Below are 21,373 nucleotides of genomic sequence, written 5' to 3'. Positions count from 1 at the left end.
TTGTCCATAGGGTTGCGATGGGTTGGACACGTCTTCGCGACTAACAATGTTAGTCTCTAATGGCAACAAATTAGAAGTCTTTCCTGATTCACGGATTTTATTAAAAGAGTTTCAATTTTTATTCCATTTTTTATTTGTAACTTCCTTAGATGCATAGAACGGCCACATTCTAGCCTATTTTTGACTCAGTAGATCTGATGGCTTTAGCTCCAAGGCCTTTCCCTACAATTTGTTGTCAGGAAAGACTTCTAATTTGCTACTCAACTCCTCCTGACTTTAAGTATTTGGTTTTTTTTTCTCTGCTCCCATTTAGATTTTAATGGACAAAGAATGATGGCAAAGCCTATCATACTTGTAGGTATATTCATGCAGATTTAGCACAAACCCATAAGCAAAATACAACTGCTATGTTTGTACAGCCTCCCATGTCCAAAAAAATGAATAGAATAGAATAGAATAGAATAGAACAGAACAGAACAGAACAGAACAGAACTCTTTATTGGCCAAGTGTGGTGGGACACACAAGGAATTTGTCTTTGGTGTATAAGCTTTCAGTGTACATAAAGAAAAATAAAATACTTTCATAAAGAATCATAAGATACAACACTTAGTGATAGTTATAGTTTACTAATAAGCAATCAAATCATACTAAGAACAAATAAAAATATAAATTGTAAAGATACAAGTAATATGGTTATAGTCGTAAGTGGGAAAAGATAGATACTAGGAAGGAAGAGAGGAATAATCGTAATACAGTCTTAGTAAATAGTTTGACAGAGTTGTGGGAATTAGTTGTTTAGCAGAGTGATGGCATTCGGGGAAAAACTGTCTTTGTATCTAGTTATTCTGGTGTGCAGTGTCCTATAGCGTTGTTTTGAGGGTAGAACTTGAAACAATTTATGTCAGGATGTGAGGGGTCTGTAGGTATTTTTTTTTCCTAGTAAAATGTTTTATTTTCCATTTTTCATTTTCATACAGTCACATATATACTGTGCATAACCGGGGCCATACAACATTAAACAATAATCACAGCAATTCCTCTTGTCAACAATACCCCCCAAAATAAAAACCCAATATACCTCTTCGACCCTCCATACACCTCTTTCTTCCGCCCCCTCCAACTTTCCATCTTCCCTCCAACATTCCCCTCTACCCTACTTCCCCTCCCCCTCTACCACTCCTCTCTCCCAGTCTACTCCCTCCCTTCCTTCTCACCCTCCCTCCCATCCTCTCTCCCGCTCTCTCTACCCCTCTTTCTTCTATCCCACTACTCCTCCCCTTGGTGTATTTCTACTATATGTCAATATATTCAGCTTGTCCTATTTTTACAGAGAAATTAAAGAGAAACAGTATACATGTGAAATCGCATTACATTGAAATCTAACACATAGTATATATCCCCCCCTACCCCCACCCTACCCCCCTAGCACCCCACCTCCCTCCCCCCCTGACTTCCCAGAGCCTGTACACGGTATAGATTTTTAACAAACACAGTCTAAAATATATTGAGACAAAAGAAATAAAAAAAAGAAGTTAATAACATCTCTACATTGAACTCAGCTTCTTCCTGTTACACTAACTTTGAACAGTTTAGATTATTCCTGATCTTAAGCATAGGCTATCTGGAATTTCGGGTCTGTAGGTATTTTCACATCAGAATATAGTTTAAAGAGAAGGCTCAGTTCAATATGAGCTAACCCAATATGCAAAGCTAACCCAATGCTCTGAGAACATATTTAATCTAATATTTACATATTGCATCTAATATCTAATATGTGCATTATATCGAATATATTTTCCAAAGGGTTTTTTGTAACGCAGCAGGTCACAGATGGTGATGGCAATAGAGGTTTTCCTTTTTTCCCCCTTGTTTCAAAAAGATGTGTTTAATCTAGTCACAAGTGATGCAGAGTCAAGCCTCATTGTAACATCATGTACTCTGTGAGTGAGTGGGTGGCAGGATAGGCTCACATAAATGAATTATCTAGGCTGGCACAACTAGAAGAGAATTATCTCCCTGATTCCCTTAATGCTCTTAATATAATTTTAAACTACAGTATACAATTCTATCTATGTATGGCAGGGGTGAGTTGCTGCCGGCATTACTCCCAGTTCGGTGCACGCGCAATTGATCGTAAATGCCATAAAACTTGTTCGATGCATGCGCAGAAGCAAAAAACAAGTTAGAACCCACCACTGAAGACACACACAATGCTGTTCCCTTCCCACCAAAGGTGGTTCCTATTTTTCTACTTGCCTTTTTTTAGGTGCTTTCGAACTGCTAGGTTGGCAGAAGCTGGGACAAGTAACGGGAGCTCACTCCATTACGCGGCGCTAGGGATTCGAACCGCCGACCTTTCTGATCGACAAGCTCAGTGTCTTAGCCACTGAGCCACCACATTCCTTCAACTAAATGTGTAAATGTAACTAAATAATATAAACAATTAAATTTACAAAGATAATAATTTATGCGGGAAAGCGATCCCCGAATGCCTCAGTCAAGACTTATAATTCCAAGCAGAATTTAAGTCCTTCTCTTAAAGGTTTTCATGCTGTGCCTTTTTAAATATACTTTATTGTTGCTCTTGTTGAATGATTCTTGGGGGGGGGGGGTATTTTCATCTAATCCTCATTCTTGTTTATAATTTATCCTAGGGTATAATTTATCCTAGGGGTGAAATTCTATAGTGTCCAAGCCTCTTTCCGCCTCTTACCGATTTCTGACTATAACGCATCCTAAAACCATTTTTTCTCTCCAATTAAACGAGCTTTAAATGCCAAACAAACCAGCAGCATCTCTTCCCGTGCCACGCCCACGCGCCTTTACTACCACTCCCAGCCTCCCCGGCGGTCACTCGACCGTGGCCGCGGACGAAGGCAGCCGGCGCGAGGCATGCCGGGACCTGTGGTCCCTCCCTTTCTTTATGTCAAGGTCTGGAAAAGAAGAGAAGGAAACGTCCCGAGAGCTTTTTCTCCGCCCCTCCCTCCTGATAGGCGGCGTCTCCTGGATGAGGCGGGTGGAACGGGAGGACGACGGCCAATAGGAGAGGCGGCAAGGGGGATTGACGCGGCTGGGAGCCAGTGGCGGGTTTGCGGCGCTGTCGCTGGGCGAGCGGGAGGCCTGGGTGGCTGGCAGCCCAGCGCAGTTTCCCGAAGAGCCGCGGCGCTGACGGGGCGGCCGAGCCCGGAACGGGCGGCCTCAGCGGCCTGAGAGAGAGAGAGAGAGAGAGCGGTGAGTGTCGGCTGACCGGGAGCAGAAGTGAGTGACCGTGGCGGCTTGCCCCGAAGTCAGTCCTTTTGGGGGGGGTCCCTACGCCCCCCGCCCTCCTTTCAAACCCGCCTGTCCCCCTTGACACGTGTCGGGGTGAGTTCACACGTGCGGAGCTTTACGCAGGGCGTGATTTAGCCTCTCTTGCCTCCCTGGAAGGGGCTGGACAGTGGGACCCGTCTCAAAGCCGTGTTTAGGCTTGTTCTGCCCTCCCCATCTCCTCCCCCTCCTTATATATCACAACATCATCATCATCATCATCATCATTATTATTATTATTATTATTATTATTATTATTATTATTATGTTAATCTTTGGTGAGATTCACAGCCTTTGGGGCTGGTTGGCAGCCTAACAGCTCGAGTCCTAACCAAGGACCTAGGAACTGTTAAGGTAACGTCGGAGGATATAAGCTGTTCCAAGTAGGGTGGTTTTTTGTAGACTCAGAATGTTCAAGTCCGGAAAATTTAGAATTTCCAAATATCGAAGTAGCCCTTTAGGTATTGCTCCAAGGGCTCCAATTACAATCGGGACAACACACGATTTCTTTTTCCACAGTCGCTCAACCTCAATTTGCAAGTCCCAGTACTTTGTGATTTTTTTCTTGCTGTTTATCTTCAATTTGTGCATTTCCAGGTATTGCAATGTCAATGAACCATACTTTTTTTCCCCAACTATTGTTATGTCAGGTGGGCCAAGTGCCTGTCAGTCTGGATTCTGAAGTGCTACAAGATCTTGACTTTCTCATTCTCTAAAACCTTCTCAACCTGATGTTCCCAGTGGTTTTTGCTGTACTCAAATCCAAACTTCTGGCACAATTTCCAGTGAATGATCTTAGCAACACGGTCATGGCGTTGTAGGTAGTCAGTTTGTGAAATTTTGCTGCACCCACTGATCAAGAGGTCGACTGTCTCATTCTCATTATAGAGGCGACATTTGCTATTGGTGATAACATGTTGAATTTTTGCCTTCATGTAGTTTGTGGCTAAGGCTTGTTCTTGAGCTGCCAAAATAAAGTCTTCTGTTTCTTTTTTCAGTGCTCCTGATCTTAACCAGTTCCAAGTTAGCTTTGGTCAGCTTTGCCTTCAATACTTTTCAAGTATTGGCTATGCATAGCTTTGTTTTTCCAATTTTCAGCTCATTATTATTATTATTATTATTATTATTATCATCATCATCATCATCATCATCATCATCATCTCTTTCCCACCCTTTCTCTGGAAGCCGAAGACAGTTTCTGGAGAGGGGAGGTCTCCCCATATTATCCCACTGCAACATCCCTGTAAGGTAGGCTCATCTGAAGGAGAGACGGCCAAAATTCACCCATTCCAGGGTCCATGTCTGAAAGGGACCTCTGTGTGGGTCTCTCATGCCTTACTCACCCTACTGCCCTCCTCTTGGTTCCCTCTATCCACCCAGATCCAAGCCACCCATTAGATTGGCTGCTTTTATGGTGCAATTAACAGTTGTCTAAGGAAAGAATTGCGGAGGGCGGGGGCTGGATTAATAGGCAGATGACAGGGACCAAGTGTTTAGGGGAGTCTGAAAGAAGAAAGAATTGACTATGGGATGGGGGCTGGTGTGGGTGTGCATTGTTTGAAGGTGCACATCTCAGCCTGATGTTTGTGTGCATCTCAACAGAGTCCCAAAGGTGTTTCTTCCAAAAGGCAACTGGACTTTCTTGAGGTTTTTTTTCCCCTCGAAAACCTTTCACTTCTCAACCAAGAAGCTCAAGGAAAAAAGAAAGAAAGTCCAGTCACCTTTTGGGGAAAAAGCATCTTTGGGACAACCGTGGCCTAGATGATTGAGAATCTCTGAATATCTTAACAGAGTCCATTCGAACAGTCCAAACTAACCTGGGTATTTGGGGGGGGGGGGGGCTTTGATCTAGCATTGTCTCATATCTGAATCAGAGCTGGTCTGGCTAGGAAACGGCTTCCTGCAGCTTTGTTCAGCATTTGCCCCCTCGTTAGAAATAAAATTGAACAATCTGTGATACCTGCAATCTGTATATTTGTCAAACGGCGATGCCTTTGTTGTCCTCCAGCCCCCAAGTCCAACGGGGCATCTAAGACTTCAGGATTGTCTTGGAAAAAAAGATGCCACCAGATGATCAGAGAATGTCAAGTGATAGAAGGGCTGTAGCTAACCTATTTTCTAGTTTTGATTTTTTCCCCCCTTTTTCCGGTATGTTTGTTTGCATCTAGACTTCTTTAAATGCAAAGGAATGTGATTTATTTTTTCCCCCTGGAAGAATTTCCTTTCTGCAGACCCTAAATTATCATGCATTGTCTTTCTTAGAGCTGCTTGTACTGTACACAACTGACTCTTGTCAGCTGTCACTGTTAACATGAGGTTTAATTTATGTTCTTTAATCTTGACCTTTCTTGTGAAAAAAAAAATGGAATTGGAGGAAGAAGCCACACATTTCTTCTCCGTAGGTGGATAACATGAATAAATAGTTAACTAACTTGAAGTTAACTCTCTTGTATGACTCCCTTAGGCTCTCTTTCTTCATTGCCACATTTATCCATTCTTGTCTAGTGTCTAATATCCTGACTTCCCTTCACTGTCACGCTCTTCTCCTTATGCTCTTTCCAGTCACTATGGTTTTACACCTTGGTGTTCATACCTCATCTTTATTCTTGTCCTTTTCTGGACTTCTCCCGCACGGGGGTTTCACAACCTTCTGTTCCTTGTTAATTAATCTTCAGCCACCCCCTCTTTCTGTAATTGCAATGGTTGACATGATTTATTAGCTGACAATTCTGGGGGAAGCATAACCTGAACGAAAAACAATTTGCTCCATTTTTTATTATTTCCAAATACAAAAGAGAGAGAGAAAGAGAGAGAGAGAGAGAGAGAGAGAGAGAGAGAGAGAGAGAGAGAGAGAGAGAGAGAATGGTTTATTATATGGTTCCTTCTTGATTATCCATTTGTTTTGGAAAATCCTGATCCAACTGCAGTTAGCCTTGGAAAAGATTAGGAAGGACAGGAAATAATAATTATCTCTTACAGAAAAAAGTAGGCAGAGTAAGGCGAATGGCCAGCACTGTAAACATATCAATATTGCAGGACACCGTATTAATTGTAATTATACTTTATTGATCTGGAAAGTCAAATGAAACACAAAAACACACACAGATTTCTCTTACAGGGCTGTCAAAAGATGTTGGGCGGGGTGTGTGGATAGGAGAAAGGAAGGGCAGGGACAAGAAATCTAAAACCTCTTTTGTGTGTTTTGTGTACATAAATTGTGGTTACCCTTCTCTTACAGTATCCAATCTAAGACACTGGTCCCCTAGATTGATGTACCGATCTATGAACAGTCTCTTCACAATAGGGTAGCTGTATGTATATGGCAGTTTGGCGGTTCGAATCCCTAGCGCCGTGTAACAAAGGGAGCTCCCGTTACTTGTCCCAGCTTCTGCCAACCTAACAGTTCGAAAGCACGTAAGAAATGCAAGTAGAAAAATAGGAACCACTGTTGGTGGGAAGATAACAGCATTCTGTGCGCCTCCGACCACATGACCACAGAGACGTCGTCAGACTCTTCGGCTTTGAAAGGGAGATGAGCACCGCCCCCTAGAGTCGGGAACGACTAGCACATATGTGCGAGGAGAACCTTTACCTTAATGTATATGACATAGGTTTTTTTTTAATCAGAAGATACTTTTTCCTTGCTAGATTAGCTTGTCACTGAAGTGGCAATGAATGGATCTCCTCCCTTATTTGATATGTAGATCTGGAAGAGTCACCAATCTGGCTATTGTTCATATCCTTCTTGGTAGCTTAGAGACTTTTTTTTTTTTTAAAGCCAGCTTGTATTTTGCAACTCTTGAACAAAGTAAGTAGGTCATCTTCTTTCCCTTCTCTCTCTTTTTTTCCCCCACCCTCCAGAATCCTGACATCTTTTGACAGCAGCCCTTCATTCACAAAGGAATGACGAGACTCACGTGAGAAGAACAATCCTTTTCGGGTCCGCTTTGAGGGAAAGCGGCATCGCACGGATTCTCTCCAGATTTTCCCCTGGGAGTTTGGCCTTTCCGGCATCTTTCAGTCTGGCCGGGTTCTTAGCCTGCAAATCGTGGGCCTTCACTAATGAGAGAGAGAATGGGAACTCAGGGCAGCCCCGTCAAAAGCTACGATTACCTGCTGAAGTTCCTGTTGGTCGGGGACAGCGACGTGGGCAAAGGAGAAATCCTCGAGAGTCTCCAAGACGGGGCGTCGGAATCGCCCTACGCCTACAGCAATGGTAAGCGTGCCGCGCGTATTGTACGGTTCCGAAGTGCCCAAGCCCACAGCAGCAGGATTAGCTCAATTGTATCGCATTTCAGAGCCCGGGTAAAAAGAGCGCCGAGCTAAAGCCAGCTTCCTTCTGCACCACTAAACCTTTTCTTAAAAAAAAATTTATCTGGAGAGATCATTAACCGTTGTGCCAGAAGACTGTGATTAAGAGCCAAGGCTCGGCATCACTCTTTCCCTTGTGTCCTTTTCACGGTAGTTAAAAATGTAATGTTGTCTAGCCGGGCTGTGTTGGGTTGTGTGTCTTTTGCAAGCTGTGGTACCGCTGGCCGTTTAGAATTCCGTGCAACCTTTGTAAGGAAATCTTGGGAGGAAAAATGCCAGTTCTTATACCAGCTTTGGATTGAGCGCTTGGCACCTAACATTCTGCAAGAGAGTCTCGAGAGAATCTGAGAGAAAAAGGACTGTTTGTTTATGACTATCAAAGTACAGGTAGTCCTCGACTTACAATGGTTCATTTAGCGACCGTTCAAAGTTACAATGGCACTGGGAAAAATTGGCCACCATTGCAGCATCCTCATGGTCACATGATCGAAATTCAGATGCTTGGCAGCTAGCTTTTGTGAAGGCATGGGGAAAAGGGGATTTAGGATCATTTTTCACACTTACGACCATTGCGGCCTCCCCATGGTCACATGATCAAGAGCCAAGGTGGCGCAGTGGGTAGAGTGCAGTACTGCAGGCTACTTCAGCTGACTGTTATCTGCAGTTCGGCGGTTCTAATCTCACCAGCTCAAGGTTGACTCAGCCTTCCATCCTTCCGAGGTGGGTGAAATGAGCACCCAGACTGTTGGGGGCAATATGCTGACTCTGTAAACCGCTTAGAGAGGGCTGAAAGCCCTATGAAGCGGTATATAAGTCTAACTGCTATTGCTATTGCTATTGCTATGATCGAAATTCAGATGCTTGGCAACCGACTCGTGTTTATGACGGTTGCAATGTCTTGAAATCACGCAATTAACTTTGCGACCTTCTGACACGCGAAGTCAGATTCACTCAACCACCACGTTGCTAACTTAACAACGACGGTGATTCACTTAACAACTGTGGCAAGAACGGTCACGACATGGGGCAAAATTCACTTCACAAATGTCTCACTTAAATTTCGGGTTCCATTATGGTTGTAAGTTGAGGACTATTTGCATCCAGAGCTGATTCTCCTATTCTTCACTCAGCATTCCAGAAAGTTTTCTTTTCTTTTCTTCACTCCCAGCTAAGCAGCAAAAACGCCTCATCCTTGACATCAGTTTGGCCTCTTTGCTCTAACCATTTGCATTCCGTACTATGAGTCATTGTTGGGATGAAGGAACGCTTAAATAACTTTTGGATGCAAAAGTGTTTTAGCACATTTATATATATTTGGTGAGCATGCTGCAGATAGGCAGTTAGACTGGGCTGAGCCTCAGGCAGTCAGAATTTCCATGGAATTTTAGATTCTCTAGGAAAAATTTTAAAAAACCCTCTTGAAAAAATGAAAATGCAGAGACATTGTGACTTTTCATACTTGTCCATTTGTTACTCTTAGTGGCAAAAAACAAACAAACAAGAGAAGCGTGATCACGCTTTTTCTGATTTAACACTTTTAGGTTTTTCTTAAGGCAGAAGATTTTCTTGGTGCAGCTCATTTCACTAGCATAGAATATCTGCCAGTAGCTTCAATCACATTGGACGCATTTTGCCTCGAAGTTTGGTGACGCTAATGGCTCTGCGTGGTCATAATTGAGAAGAAAGCTTTTTTCTTATGCCCTGCATTGGAATTTCTAAGGCCAGGTTGTTAATTACTATGGGAAATTAAAAAGCCTGGTTTGGAGTGTTTGTTAAATTATTATGATAGCTTGTGGGTGAGAGGGTAGCAAACAAATTTAATAAATCATAATATTTACAGTTATGCCTTTACAGCATTGTTTCTCAACCTTGGCAGGCTTAAAATGGGTGGACTTCAACTCCCAGAATTCTGGAAATTGAAGTCCACCCATCTTAATAGAATAGAATTCTATATTGGCCAAGTGTGATTGGACACATAAGGAATTTGTCTTTGGTGCATAAAAGAAAAGATACATTCATCACAAATCATAAGGTACAACACTTAATGATAGTCAGACGGTACGAATAAGCAATCAAATCATACTAGGAAACAATCAATATAAATCGTAAGGATACAAGCAACAAAGTTACAGTCACACAGTCATAAGTGGGAGGAGATGGGTGATAGGAAGGATGAGAAAACTAATAGTAATGCAGACTTAGTAAATAGTTTGACAGTCTTGTGGGGATTAGTTGTTTAGCAGAGTGATGGCGTTTGGGGAAAACCTGTCCTTGTGTGTAGTTGTTCTGGTGTGCAGTACCTTACAGCGTCATTTTGAGGATAGGAGTTGAAACAATTTATGTCCAGGATGTGAGGGGTCTGTAGATATTTTCATAGCCCTCTTTTTGACTCTTGCAATGTACAGGTCCTCAATGGAAGGCAGGTTGGTAGCCATTGTTTTTTCTGCAGTTCTGATTCTCCTCTGAAGTCCGTGTCTGTCTTGTTGGGTTGCAGAACCAAACCAGGCAGTTCTAGAGGTTGCAGATGACAGACTCAATAATTTCTCTGTAGAACTTACCAAGATTGAGAAACCCTGCTTTGAAGTATTTGTAATCACTGACGATGGAGTTTGAACAAGTAACCCAGGAATGAAATGTTCAATTTTCTTCTGGCCTGATCTTAACAAGCTATAAAACTGTCACCAGACCACAAAATTGAAGCCTCATGCTGAGGCTCTTTTTTCCCCCCCCAAAACCTGGAAACCACTACAGTTCACACATTGTAGTTTCCCGTTGTAAACCGGTGCTCCAGTGTGCCATCTATTTGTCCTCTTGAAGATTTCTCTCTGGAGTGTGAAATTGCTATAATCCTAAAGACAATCCCAAAGTTTGTTTCAGAAGTATGAGCTGGGAACAATTTACGTCAGTGATGGTGAACCTTTTCGGCATCGAGTGCCCAAACCGGAACGTGCGTGCATGTGCGCATCGGAACACCGGAAATCCGAAGACCAGCTAGCTGGTGCGCGCATGTCCATTTTTGGCTTGAAAAACAGCCTGTTCTTTGGCTGTATTTTGGGCTGTTTTCCAGGGCGCTGGCTTCTGCAAAGACCAGCATGTGTGCTGGAAACCAGAAGGGAAGCTGGCGACGGCACACATGCCCAGAGAGAGGGGCTCTGTGTGCCACCTCTGGCACTGATGCCACACATTCACCATCACGGATCTATGTCTTGATGATATTCTTTTTTGAAAGGCAGGCAAAGCTTAGTTTTCCATCTCTTGCCGTGCCTGTTGCGTCGTCATTGTGCAAAAACAGTAGAAATCCAATCATTTTCTCAATTCTTAAGAATGAAATAAAACCTCGTCTTTCTTGAAGGGAAGCTAAAAAAAAAAATCTTAAAAGCTTTATTTTTTTCACTCATGTACAGGAGATTTTACTTGCAAGGAGAGTGAAGAATAAATCCTGATTGTGTCCTCCGATATATTGTTTTTTCCGCGTGAGTTTGGCAGCTAGAACTGAAGTAAAAGGCATTTCAGGATTAGTCCACCAGGAAAAGCAGAACCTCTTAGGAAGTGGGATGATTATGCATTGCACAGAACTGATCTTTGATTTCTATTGATCTGGCCATGGGATATAATGAGGAACTGACTTAGCATATTAAAACAGTTCCTGAACCACCAGTAGCTTTGTGTGATCTTTCTTCTCTACTTAGAATTCACATTGCAGAGGTTTCTCCCCCACCGCATCCCCGGTTTGGCTTTAAGCCATTTATCTGTTGCAAGTATCAGGAAGAACGCTTGCAATACTTGCCTTGCATCACTTCATTCTAGAACTTGTCCATTAACGATTGTATTTCACAGCGGACTGAAAAACAGCGGTTCAGTTCAACTGCTTGATTCATGGTGGGCTCCTCTGGATGAAATATTCACAGGTCTTGGAAGGTTTATTGGTAGACATTTCAAAACAGCTAAGCCCATCCTCCAAATATAGGTAGTCCTCGACTTACAGCAGTTCATTTAGTGTCTGTTTGAAGTTACAGCAGCACTGGAAAAAGTGACTCACGACCAGTCACTTCTGCTGACTGCCAGCTGTCAGCAGTTGAACAGTTCGAATCTCACCAGGCTCAAGGTTGACTCAGCCTATTGTCCTTCCGAGGTTGTTAAAATGAGGAGCCCAGATTGTTGGGGGCAAGAGGCTGATTCTGTAAACCGCTTAGAGGGGGCTGGTAAAGCACTGGAAAGCGGTATATAAGTCTAAGTGCTATTGCTATTCCGTCTTTCCATCCATCCATCCATCCATCCATGGTGCACAGTGGTTAGAATGCAGTATTGCAGACTGCCTGCCCACAGCCAGGAGTTTGATCCTGACAGGCTCAAGGTTGACTCAGCCTTCCCAGGTGGGTAAAATGAGGACCCAAGAGGCCGACTCTCTAAACCACTTAGAGAGGGCTGTAAAGCACTGTGAAGCAGTATATAAGTCTAAGTGCTATTGCTATTATGTTTTCAAACTTGCCAGATTTTGTTAATATAGATTTACAATAAAATATAGAGTTAGTTTAGCTATCTCATCTAGCATCAATCTTGCAAGCTTCAATGTATAATTTTCTTTCACTTTATCGCTAAAGGGTAATCTTAGAGAGGGCTGTAAAGCACTGTGAAGTGGTATATCCATCTAAATGCTGTTGCTGTTTTTCACACCAAGGACCATTACGGTATCTCCATGGTGACAGGATCAAAATTCAGAGACTTGGCAACTGACTCATATTTATGACGGCTCCAATGTTCCGGCCTCACGGGATCCCCTTTTGCGACCTTCTGGCAAGCAAAGTCAGTTAGGGGAAGCCAGATTCACTTAGCAACTGAGTTACTCACTTAACAACTGCGTTGATTCCCTGTGGAGGGAAAGCTCACCTAACAAATGTCTCACTTAGCAACAGAAATGTGGGGGCTCAATTGTGGTCGAAAGTTGAGGACTCCCTGTTTTTCCATGGAATCTACTTGCCTCCCAATGAAGGACAGCAAAATGTGTCACGTAATGAAAACCTCTCCTTTAAACACAGGCCACTGCAATAAATCATATCCAGTTGATTTCTCTTGGATTAACACTCTGTTTGGTGTGCATTCTGAAGGCGTGAGTCATGTGAACGCCTTGCCCTACTCTGGATTGTTGCACACCAAACAAAAATGACCACACAACCACACAAAGGGATTTGGAGGGAGCTTGCTTACAGCTGGGTCATAATATGTCGAGCTTCCCCCCATGTGCGGACTTCCAACATACTTCTCTTCATGTGAATTAGTGGCGAGAGCCGCTGTTGCTCATGGAAAAAATTGTTTGCTAGGGTGCCTTGCCTTGTTCACCACGCTTGAGACATCCTTCCTGGATCCCCTCGTGCCCCCCACCCCCCTCAGTCTTTTCAAAGCTGCATGGAAGACTAGAAAGTTTGCCCCTGGATTAAAAATTCTTCCAAATCAAAACTGGTGAAAAAGCATAGCTTGGTGTGACTTCCTTCAGCTGCAGCCCTGGTTCTGGGCTGGGCACAATTTAATTTTCAGAAGAAATGTGAGTAAATTTCTACTAGAGAAGCTCCCCACAGATTTTTTGGTTTTTCTCATGTCCTGTATTTTTCGGACTATAAGATGCACTGGAGTGTAAGACGCGCCGTGTTTTTGAAGAGAAAAATCGTTTTTGGCCTTCCCGCATCCGGTTTTCGCTCTCCCGGCCCCCAGGAGCACTCTTCAGGCATCCCAAACCCTCTGTGCGTCCCGTTTTTGGCAAAAACAGATGCACGGGGCGTGTTTCGGGAGGACAAAAATGGCTGTATTTGGTGTATAAGACACCAACATTTCCGCCCTCTTGGGGTGGGGGAGAAACCGTGTCTTATACTCTGAAAAGTACGGTATTTTCCTAAGATAAATTTAGATGGGAATGCCATGTAAATAGAGAGCTCTGCAAATATGAAAAAAAAGTCAATTTGTATTAAACATCAGCCAAAAAGGGGGAATTTTATAATCGGGCTATCGGTGTGTACCTTACCTGAGTGTTTACAGATACATTGCACTTTGTAACTGCAAATAACAGCTTCAAAGGCCGCAGGTTATTAAGATTATTGCCAGGAGATAAAGGCTGTGATTCTAAGGAACGGCTGCAAAAACAAATTTATGAGACTTCCTGGGAGGTGTGATGGCACATGGGCAAACCTGAGGCAGAAGAAAACCACGTTTTTTCCTTCCTGAGAGGCGGAGCGGGGGGGCTCATATTTTTCCAGTGGAAATAAAATGAGAAAGGACTGGGAAAAATCCCAGTGGAATTGTTACGGCTTATATACGAGTGGGAATGCTTTCTACATTTAGTATGTATAGGTCAGAGGTGTCAAACTCAATTTCATTGAGGGCCGCATTAGGGTTGTGGTTGACCTTGAGGGGCGGGTGTGGGTGTGGACGGGGGTGTGGCCAGCTTGATGTTACTCATCAAAGCTCGGTTTAACGCCATGTCGGCGCGGGCTCTGTTTTTGCTGGCAGAGGGCTGCAGGAGGCTGTTGCAGCTGAAAACGGAGCCCAGGTGGCTCGCGTGTAGCCTCCCAAAGCTCTATTTTCATTGGCAAAGGCCTGCAAGAGGCCAACACAGCGGAAAATGGAGCCTGGGTGGGCCATGCGTAGCCCTCTTGAGCTCCGTTTTCACTAGCAGAGGCACCATGAACCAGTCCGCTATTTTCAGGACGGGCCGGCAGGTCAGATCTAAGCACCCCATGGGCCGAAACCTTGAGTTTGACACCCCTGCTATAAGTAGTCCTTGATTTATGACTAGTTGCTTAGTGGCTGTTTGGTCACGATGAACCCTGGAAAAGGGACTCACGACCCAGATTCAAACATCTGCCTCCCCCACTGGGATCACGTAACCACATTTTGCATTTGGCCACATTTTGGACCGTTCTCAGCATCCCACAGTCACGGGACTGTGATTTACAGTTTTGCATGGAACTGGCATTTATTTCCAACGAAGAAACACAATTTAGCAAAGGCTGAGTTCACTTCACAACTGTCGCATGTTCATTTAAGGACATATTTGTGTGTGTGCAGGGGGGGGGGGGAAGTGTTGTAAAATCAGGCACAATGTACGATCAAAACGGCAGGCCCAACTGTGCTCGTAAATCAAAGGACTAACTCTAAAAGTCCATTGTGGTTTTGGAAAGACACTGCAAGCCTACGTCATAGGGAAGAAACATTTCTTCTCTTAAGAGGATCCTGCAGATTTAACGAGCAGGAGACGCAGGGTCTCTGCTGCTTGTGTTTACAGTCACATCTGCAATTTCCATTTCATCTTTTCCTGCTTCATAAGCGACAAGTTCTGATGTTTATGTCATTTGATCATATTTGAGCTCTCTCCTGTTTTGCTATTAATGTCCCCTTAGGCTGTGATATTCCGTCTGAGAAGGAATTCTACCATTGGAGGCAACACAGCATTTTTAATTTATTTAATGAAGTTTTATTCTGCCTTTATTACTTTGTACGTAACTGAAGGCAGGGAACATGCCTAATACTTCTCCTGTTTTCCCCGCAACAACAACCCTGTGAGGTAGGGTTGTGTTGTGGCCAACCAGCAGAGCTGGCAGCAGATTCCAACAGTGAGGAGGTTGGGGAGGAACATGGGCCAATCTTGGAGTCTGGGGAAGGCTCTGACGAGGGCTCTGTGTCGGAGGCAGAGAGGGGGCCAGAGCCCTATGCCAGTTATCAGCTGCCTTCAGAGTCAGACATCAGTGAGGCAGAAGAACAGCTGGAGCCTGTTCCCAGTGTCCGCATGCACAGAATTGCCAGAGAAGGGAACAGCTAAAGAACGGGTCGACTTGGGAGTAAGGCCACAGGTGGACGATAAATGGCTCCTCCCAGAGGAAATAAAAGAGGAGCAAAAGGGGAGGGGAGTTTGCAGGAGACAATTAGTTTGCTTAATTGGTTCGTGACTCTTTGAGACTCCTTGCCGAGTTCTGCAGAGATCGTCCTGGCAGCTCTCCAAGCCAGATAAGGTCTGTGACCGTAAATCCTCCCTTGAAAGACTTTGCTGGATGTGAATGAGCAGACTTCACAGTCAATTAATAAAAGAGTTTTTTGTCGGGACAAGGAGTTTGCTTCATGCTCTCGGGAAGCCTTGGTCAGACCAGGTTGGACTGAGAGAAAGTGACTGATTCAAAATCACCCAGCCAGCTCTATATTAGTCTAGGAATCTTATAAACGAATGAACCAATAAAATTCTGTCTGTTACAGGTAATCCCCAACTTATTGCCACAAGTGAGCCCAAGTTTTCCATTGCTAAACAATATGGTTGTTAAGTGAGCTAAAGAAGCAGTGAGGTTGGCCCCATTTTACAGCCTTTCTTGCCCCAGTTAAGTGAATGACTGCTGTTGTTAAGTTAGTCACACGGTTGTAAAGTGAATCCGGCTCATCCTTCTGACTTTGCTTGTCAGGAAGTCGCGAAAGGGGATCATGTGACACACACACACACACCCCGGGGACAAGTGCCTGAATTTCGATCACGTGATCATGAGGATTCTGCAACGGTCGTAAGTGGGGAAAACAGTTGTAAGTCCTTATTTCCCCCAGTGTCACTAAATGAATTGTTATAAGTTGAGAACTACTGTACCCAGTTACATATGATAGATTTTATAACAGGGCAGTTACATGAGCTTTGGTTTGCTTACATTTTATTGTTTTGTTGTTCAATATTGTATTTCCTCTGAAACTGTTACCGTATTTTTCAGAGTATAAGACGCACCTTTTTCCCTCAAAAAAGAGGCTGAAAGTCTGGGTGTATCTTATACACTGAATATAGCATTTTTTGCCTCCCGAAACTCCGCCCCTTTACCAAAATGGCCGTGCTTTTGGGGGCTTCCAGGGTGCTCCTGGGGGCGGGCAGAAATAAGTGAAAAATGGGCCAATTTTTGCTCAATTTTGCCCCGCCCCCACCCCCAGGAGCAGGCTATTCGTGCTCTTTATTTTTAAAAAACGGGCCCGTTTTCGTGAAAAACAGGCCGCTTTTGGGAGGTCTGCAGAGTGCAAAAACTTTTTTTTTAATTCGCCTCTTCAAAATCTTGGTGCGTCTTATACTTCGGTGCATCTTATACTCCAAAAAATACGGAATTTCCTGTGACCTCAGCATACTTAGCCTACATGACCTAGGTTTAGATTACATAGGAATTTTCAAAATGTTATGTAACCTGTTCTTTTCCTGAGGTTTGATATTAACAATCTCACAGGTGCTTATCAGATATTTATATTATGAAGCTTCAAGCGCTTGATCAAAGCAGCATATATTTTTTAAAAAGAAATTTAAAAGCCTCAGCAAAATGCCAGAGTAAATAAAAAGAAAAGTCTTTTCCCAATGCCAAGGAGATACCAAAGCTCGTACTATGAGAGTTTCTCTGAGAAGGAAGTCATACATCACAACATAGAAGCTTCCCATTCTTATACCCATGGGCTTAATTTAGGAATAGAGGAGAGGGAGTAAAATTGGAATAGAATAGAATAGAATAGAATAGAATAACAGAGTTGGAAGGGACCTTGGAGGTCTTCTAGGCCAACCCCTGCTTAGACTCCCCGAAAATAAGCCAAGCGCTTATTTTGGGTGTAAAAAAATAAATAAGACCGTTTTATTTTCGGGGAAACATAGTATATTTTTTCTTCTCTTTGTACTGTTGCAAATGAGAATTTCTGGAGAAGTTGGCAGACCAGCAATTTGCTTCCTTTTGGTTTAGGTTGTCTTGTAACTCCTTCCTAATCCTTAACCTCTGTGTGTCCCTGATAGTCGCTGTAAAAAATCAGTTTAGAAGCATATCAGCCTGCTGGTTTTCAAAAGGGTTTGGAAACAGATTCAATCCAATGCTAATATTTGCATTGACTTATTTACCGTTGGTATTTTGTTAACAAAGAAATTGAGTGGTTATCACTTCTGGGTGGAACTGCAATTCAAAAGGAATGTAGGAAGGAATAAAGGATGCGTGGTTTGCTTCAATTAGGTTTAATCTATATATATAAAAGCCAAATACCACTCACTCATCACAAAATCTCCAGAACTGTAACGCCTACAAACTTGAAATTTGGCACGTATGTTCCTCTTAGCTTCTAGGTGCTCACTAAGAAAAGATTTTTCAAAATGACCATCAGATCATTAGTATTTCATATATAGTATATTTACAAGCTCTGATGCTAAGGACCTACTGCCTTAGCATCAGGGTCTACTCCCCCTCCCCACCTGAAAAGAACTCTGTTCCAACTGCCAGTTGCCTTATATTAACACGCTCTGATGCTAAGGAGTTACACATTCTACATTAATTTTCAACTTTAAGTGTCAATGTATCAAGCCCAATCATAACTACTCATTCATTTTCAAGCTTTAAGTGTCAATTTATCAAGCCCAATCACATAGCTTCATAGTGAAGCATGGGTATTCAGCTATTGGTGGAGGAATATGAGAGAATACTTACCATTTTAGATGGCGTCTTCAGAAATCAAAGTATGTTATGGTGATATTTCTTGTGGCAAGGAATGGGAAAACTCACCACAGCCAACTCACCGCAGGACAATTTAACAATTCAATTTAATTATTTTAGTTTTAGGGTGCGTTTTTTTTTCCTTTTTGACTTGTTGATTGTCTCTTTTGTACAGCGTGTAGTTGTTGCTTATGGCTATGTGTCTGTTGATGGCTAATCTGTCAGATTATTACCAGACTTCTAGAAATTCCCTAGAATTTTGGGGTGTGGCATGGTCTAGGATGCTTGTGGTTTCCCAGCTGAAACTTTGGTTAGGTCTGTCCATATGTTGTGAAATTAGAGAGTTTCCTTCATGTCTTCTGACTAGCTAGTTGATTGTTCTGCTTTCTGTTTGTCATACATAGTGGCTGTTGCAGTCTTTACACTGTTGTAAATGACCTTGTTTTTTACTGAGGCTGCTGGGTCTACTTTTCTTTTACTTAGGTGTTTTGGAGGGCTTTGAGGTGGCTTGTGTGTTGATGCCGTGTGCTTGCAATAGTCTGTTGGTAGTTCCTGAAATGTTTTTGAAATATGGCAGGGGTTTTACAGCTGGTATTGGTTGGTTGTGCCATATTGAGTTGGGTGGTCAGGCACTTTTTGATAACTTTGTGTGGATATCCATTTTGTTGGAAGAAATTTATAGGGATGATCTGTTTCTCTTGTCTGCTGTTCAGGGTTGCTGCAATGTGTTGATGGCCGTCTAAATAGAGTTACAATCTTGTAAGCCACCCAGTGTCACCTTGTAACAATGGCAACAGCACTTGTATACCGCTCCACAGTGCTTTATACCCCCCTCTAAGTGGTTTACAGAGTCAGCCTATTGCCCCCAACAATCTGGGTCCTCATTTTACCCACCTCGGAAGGATGGAGGGCTGAGTCAACCTTGAGACGGTCGGGATCGAACTGCTGGCAGTGGGCAGAGTCAGCCTGCAATAGCACATTCTAACCACTGCGCCACCAGGGCTCCTATTGCAACATCTAATCAACTATAACAATAGCAGTAGCACTTAGACTTATATACCGCTCCACAGTGCTTTACAGCCCTCTCTAAGTGGTTTACAGAGTCAGCTTCTTGACCCCAACAATCTGGGTCCTCATTTTACCCAGCTCGGAAAGATGGAAGGCTGAGTCCATCTTAAGCCGGGTGAGATTCGATCTGCCATATTCCAGGCAGCCGGCAGTCAGCAGAAGTAGCCTGCAATACTGCATTCTAACCACTGCGCCACCATGGCCAACTTATAAGTGACATGGGCAGTATAAAAATAGCAATAGACTTCTATACCGCTTTACAGCCAGCCCTCTAAGCAGTTTTACAGAGTCATCTCATTGCTCCCAACCATCTGGGTCCTCATCTTGCCAACCTCAGAAGAATGGAATTCTGAGTCAATTTTGAACCAGTCGGGATTGAACTCCTGGCAGTTGGCAGAATTAGCCTGCAATAGTGCATTCTAACTACTGCGCCACCATGGCTCTATAAAAAAGTTAATTAATTAATGAGTTATTACACAGTTTCTCTTGTGCGAAGGTTGGTTATTACTTCCGTAGGGGAGCACTTGATTGATTCAAAGACCCAGTGCAAATCATGCCTTCACAATTTGAGCCGTTGAACCAACTTAAATTTATGGGCATTTGCCATATCCTGCAATCGTACGACTGCAATTTATGATGTTTTTGGCTGAAAAAAAATCAGCATTTCCTTCCTGATTTTGGCAAGTAACACTCATTACAAGATACTTAACAATTGACATCTTTGCTTAACGACCGCGGCATTCATTTTAACCGTTCTGGTGTTCACTTTACCGACCATCACACAAAAAAAGGTTGTAAACTCGGGGGTGGTCACATGGTGACTTGCTTAACCACAAGCACATGACCGTAATTCCGTCTCAGTTATGGTTATAAGTGGAGGACTACCTATTGGCATTTGAGACCCTCCTTACCATACCTACATAAAATCTGTACACCATTGAAAATACTGTCTGAAAACCTTCGATGATTTTCAGAATAGTGTTAATGCTGTTTGCATTAGTAAGAGAATGAGGATGACAATTCTATATCCTGCCCTCAAAGGGAACAAGATTTGTTATCATCAAAGCGCTGCGTATTTGCAGTCATTCTCAATTTTTCCTTTACGTGGCATTTGATTTTATTTCTTCCACCTTCCTTTTGGTGCTTTGTGAATTGGAAACCTAAGGGGGAAAAAAGGCATTCTTTTGTACGTTATTTCTTTGGCCTATTACAAAATCACTCCGTGTCAAGATTAAACTAAATCGTATCCTTGGAAGACAACCGACAAAAGAAGAATAGGAAACAAAACACTTTGTGGTCATGTGGCAGATTTAATACATTCATTGACTTTCAACCGCTGCAGTTTTGAAGGTTGCCATTTCGAATGCTTTGATTCCAAGATTGTAAATATCTACCATCGAGTTCAGGTTTTCGTAATTTTGCTTCCTCTTGGCATTTGGTGGGAAGTTTAGTTGACTTTATTGTCATTACATCTTGTACAACGAAATTAAATGCCACATTCCATGTGCAATGACAGTTCAGGTTGTGGTTGTTAAGGAATCATGTGCAGGCATTAAGCAAGACATCAGGTGGTGGCTGGTTTCCCCATTGACTTGACATATTGGAAGCTGTCAGTGAAGATCACAAGGGGTGATGATGTGACTATGGGAAGCTGTGACCATTGTAACTGTGTGCCGGTTGCCAAGCACCTCAATCATCATCCTGTGACTGTGGGGACACTGCGAGAGCCACAACTTCCAGGACTGGCCATATGTCTTCTTGTTGAGCACTGTTGTAACTTCGAATGGTTGCTGAACAAAAAGTCACTTAAGTGAGGACTACCTGTATAGACAAAAGCCCTTCCCGGTCTTTCATGGTTGAAAGTCTGCTGGTAGAAACAAGGTAGACTTCTTTGCATTGATGTGCTTCCTGCTTCCCAAACCTTCATTCAAGCTACTGTACAAAAGAAGGATTTACAGACCTATACAGGCAGTCCTCGACTTACAACGGTTCATTTAGTGACCGTTCAAAATTACAACGACACTGGAAAAAGTGACTTACGACCTTTGCAGCTTTCCCATGATCATGGGATCAAAATTCAGCTGCTCAGCAACTGGTTCATACTTACAACCGTGGCAGTGTCCCAGGGGTCACGTAATCCCCTTTTGCGACTGACTGCAACGGAAAGCGGTTGACTTTGCAAGCCAAGTCAATGGGGAAGCCAGATTTCACTTATCAAATGGGTTACTAA

At 43.1% G+C, this 21,373-nt stretch overlaps 1 protein-coding gene across 1 annotated transcript in view; it reads left to right on the top strand.

Annotated features, from left to right (window-relative positions):
- The first annotated feature begins 7,172 nt into the window (after window positions 1–7,172).
- RAB40C (RAB40C, member RAS oncogene family) overlaps window positions 7,173–21,373 on the top strand; it is a 43,145-nt gene continuing 28,944 nt past the window's right edge. The window contains exon 1 of the mRNA XM_087728523.1: window positions 7,173–7,523. Coding sequence (XP_087584649.1) covers window positions 7,370–7,523 — 154 coding nt within the window. The 5' untranslated portion in view covers window positions 7,173–7,369. The remainder of the gene's footprint in view (window positions 7,524–21,373) is intronic.

This window comes from Thamnophis sirtalis, unplaced genomic scaffold (assembly GCF_051295495.1).
Source record: "Thamnophis sirtalis isolate CommonGarterSnake01/CBP01778 unplaced genomic scaffold, rThaSir2_p1.2 scaffold_14, whole genome shotgun sequence".
NCBI classification, from domain to species: Eukaryota; Metazoa; Chordata; class Lepidosauria; order Squamata; family Natricidae; genus Thamnophis; species Thamnophis sirtalis.
Note: the sequence above shows the minus strand (reverse complement) of the source record. Positions and strands in the feature narration are given on the sequence as shown.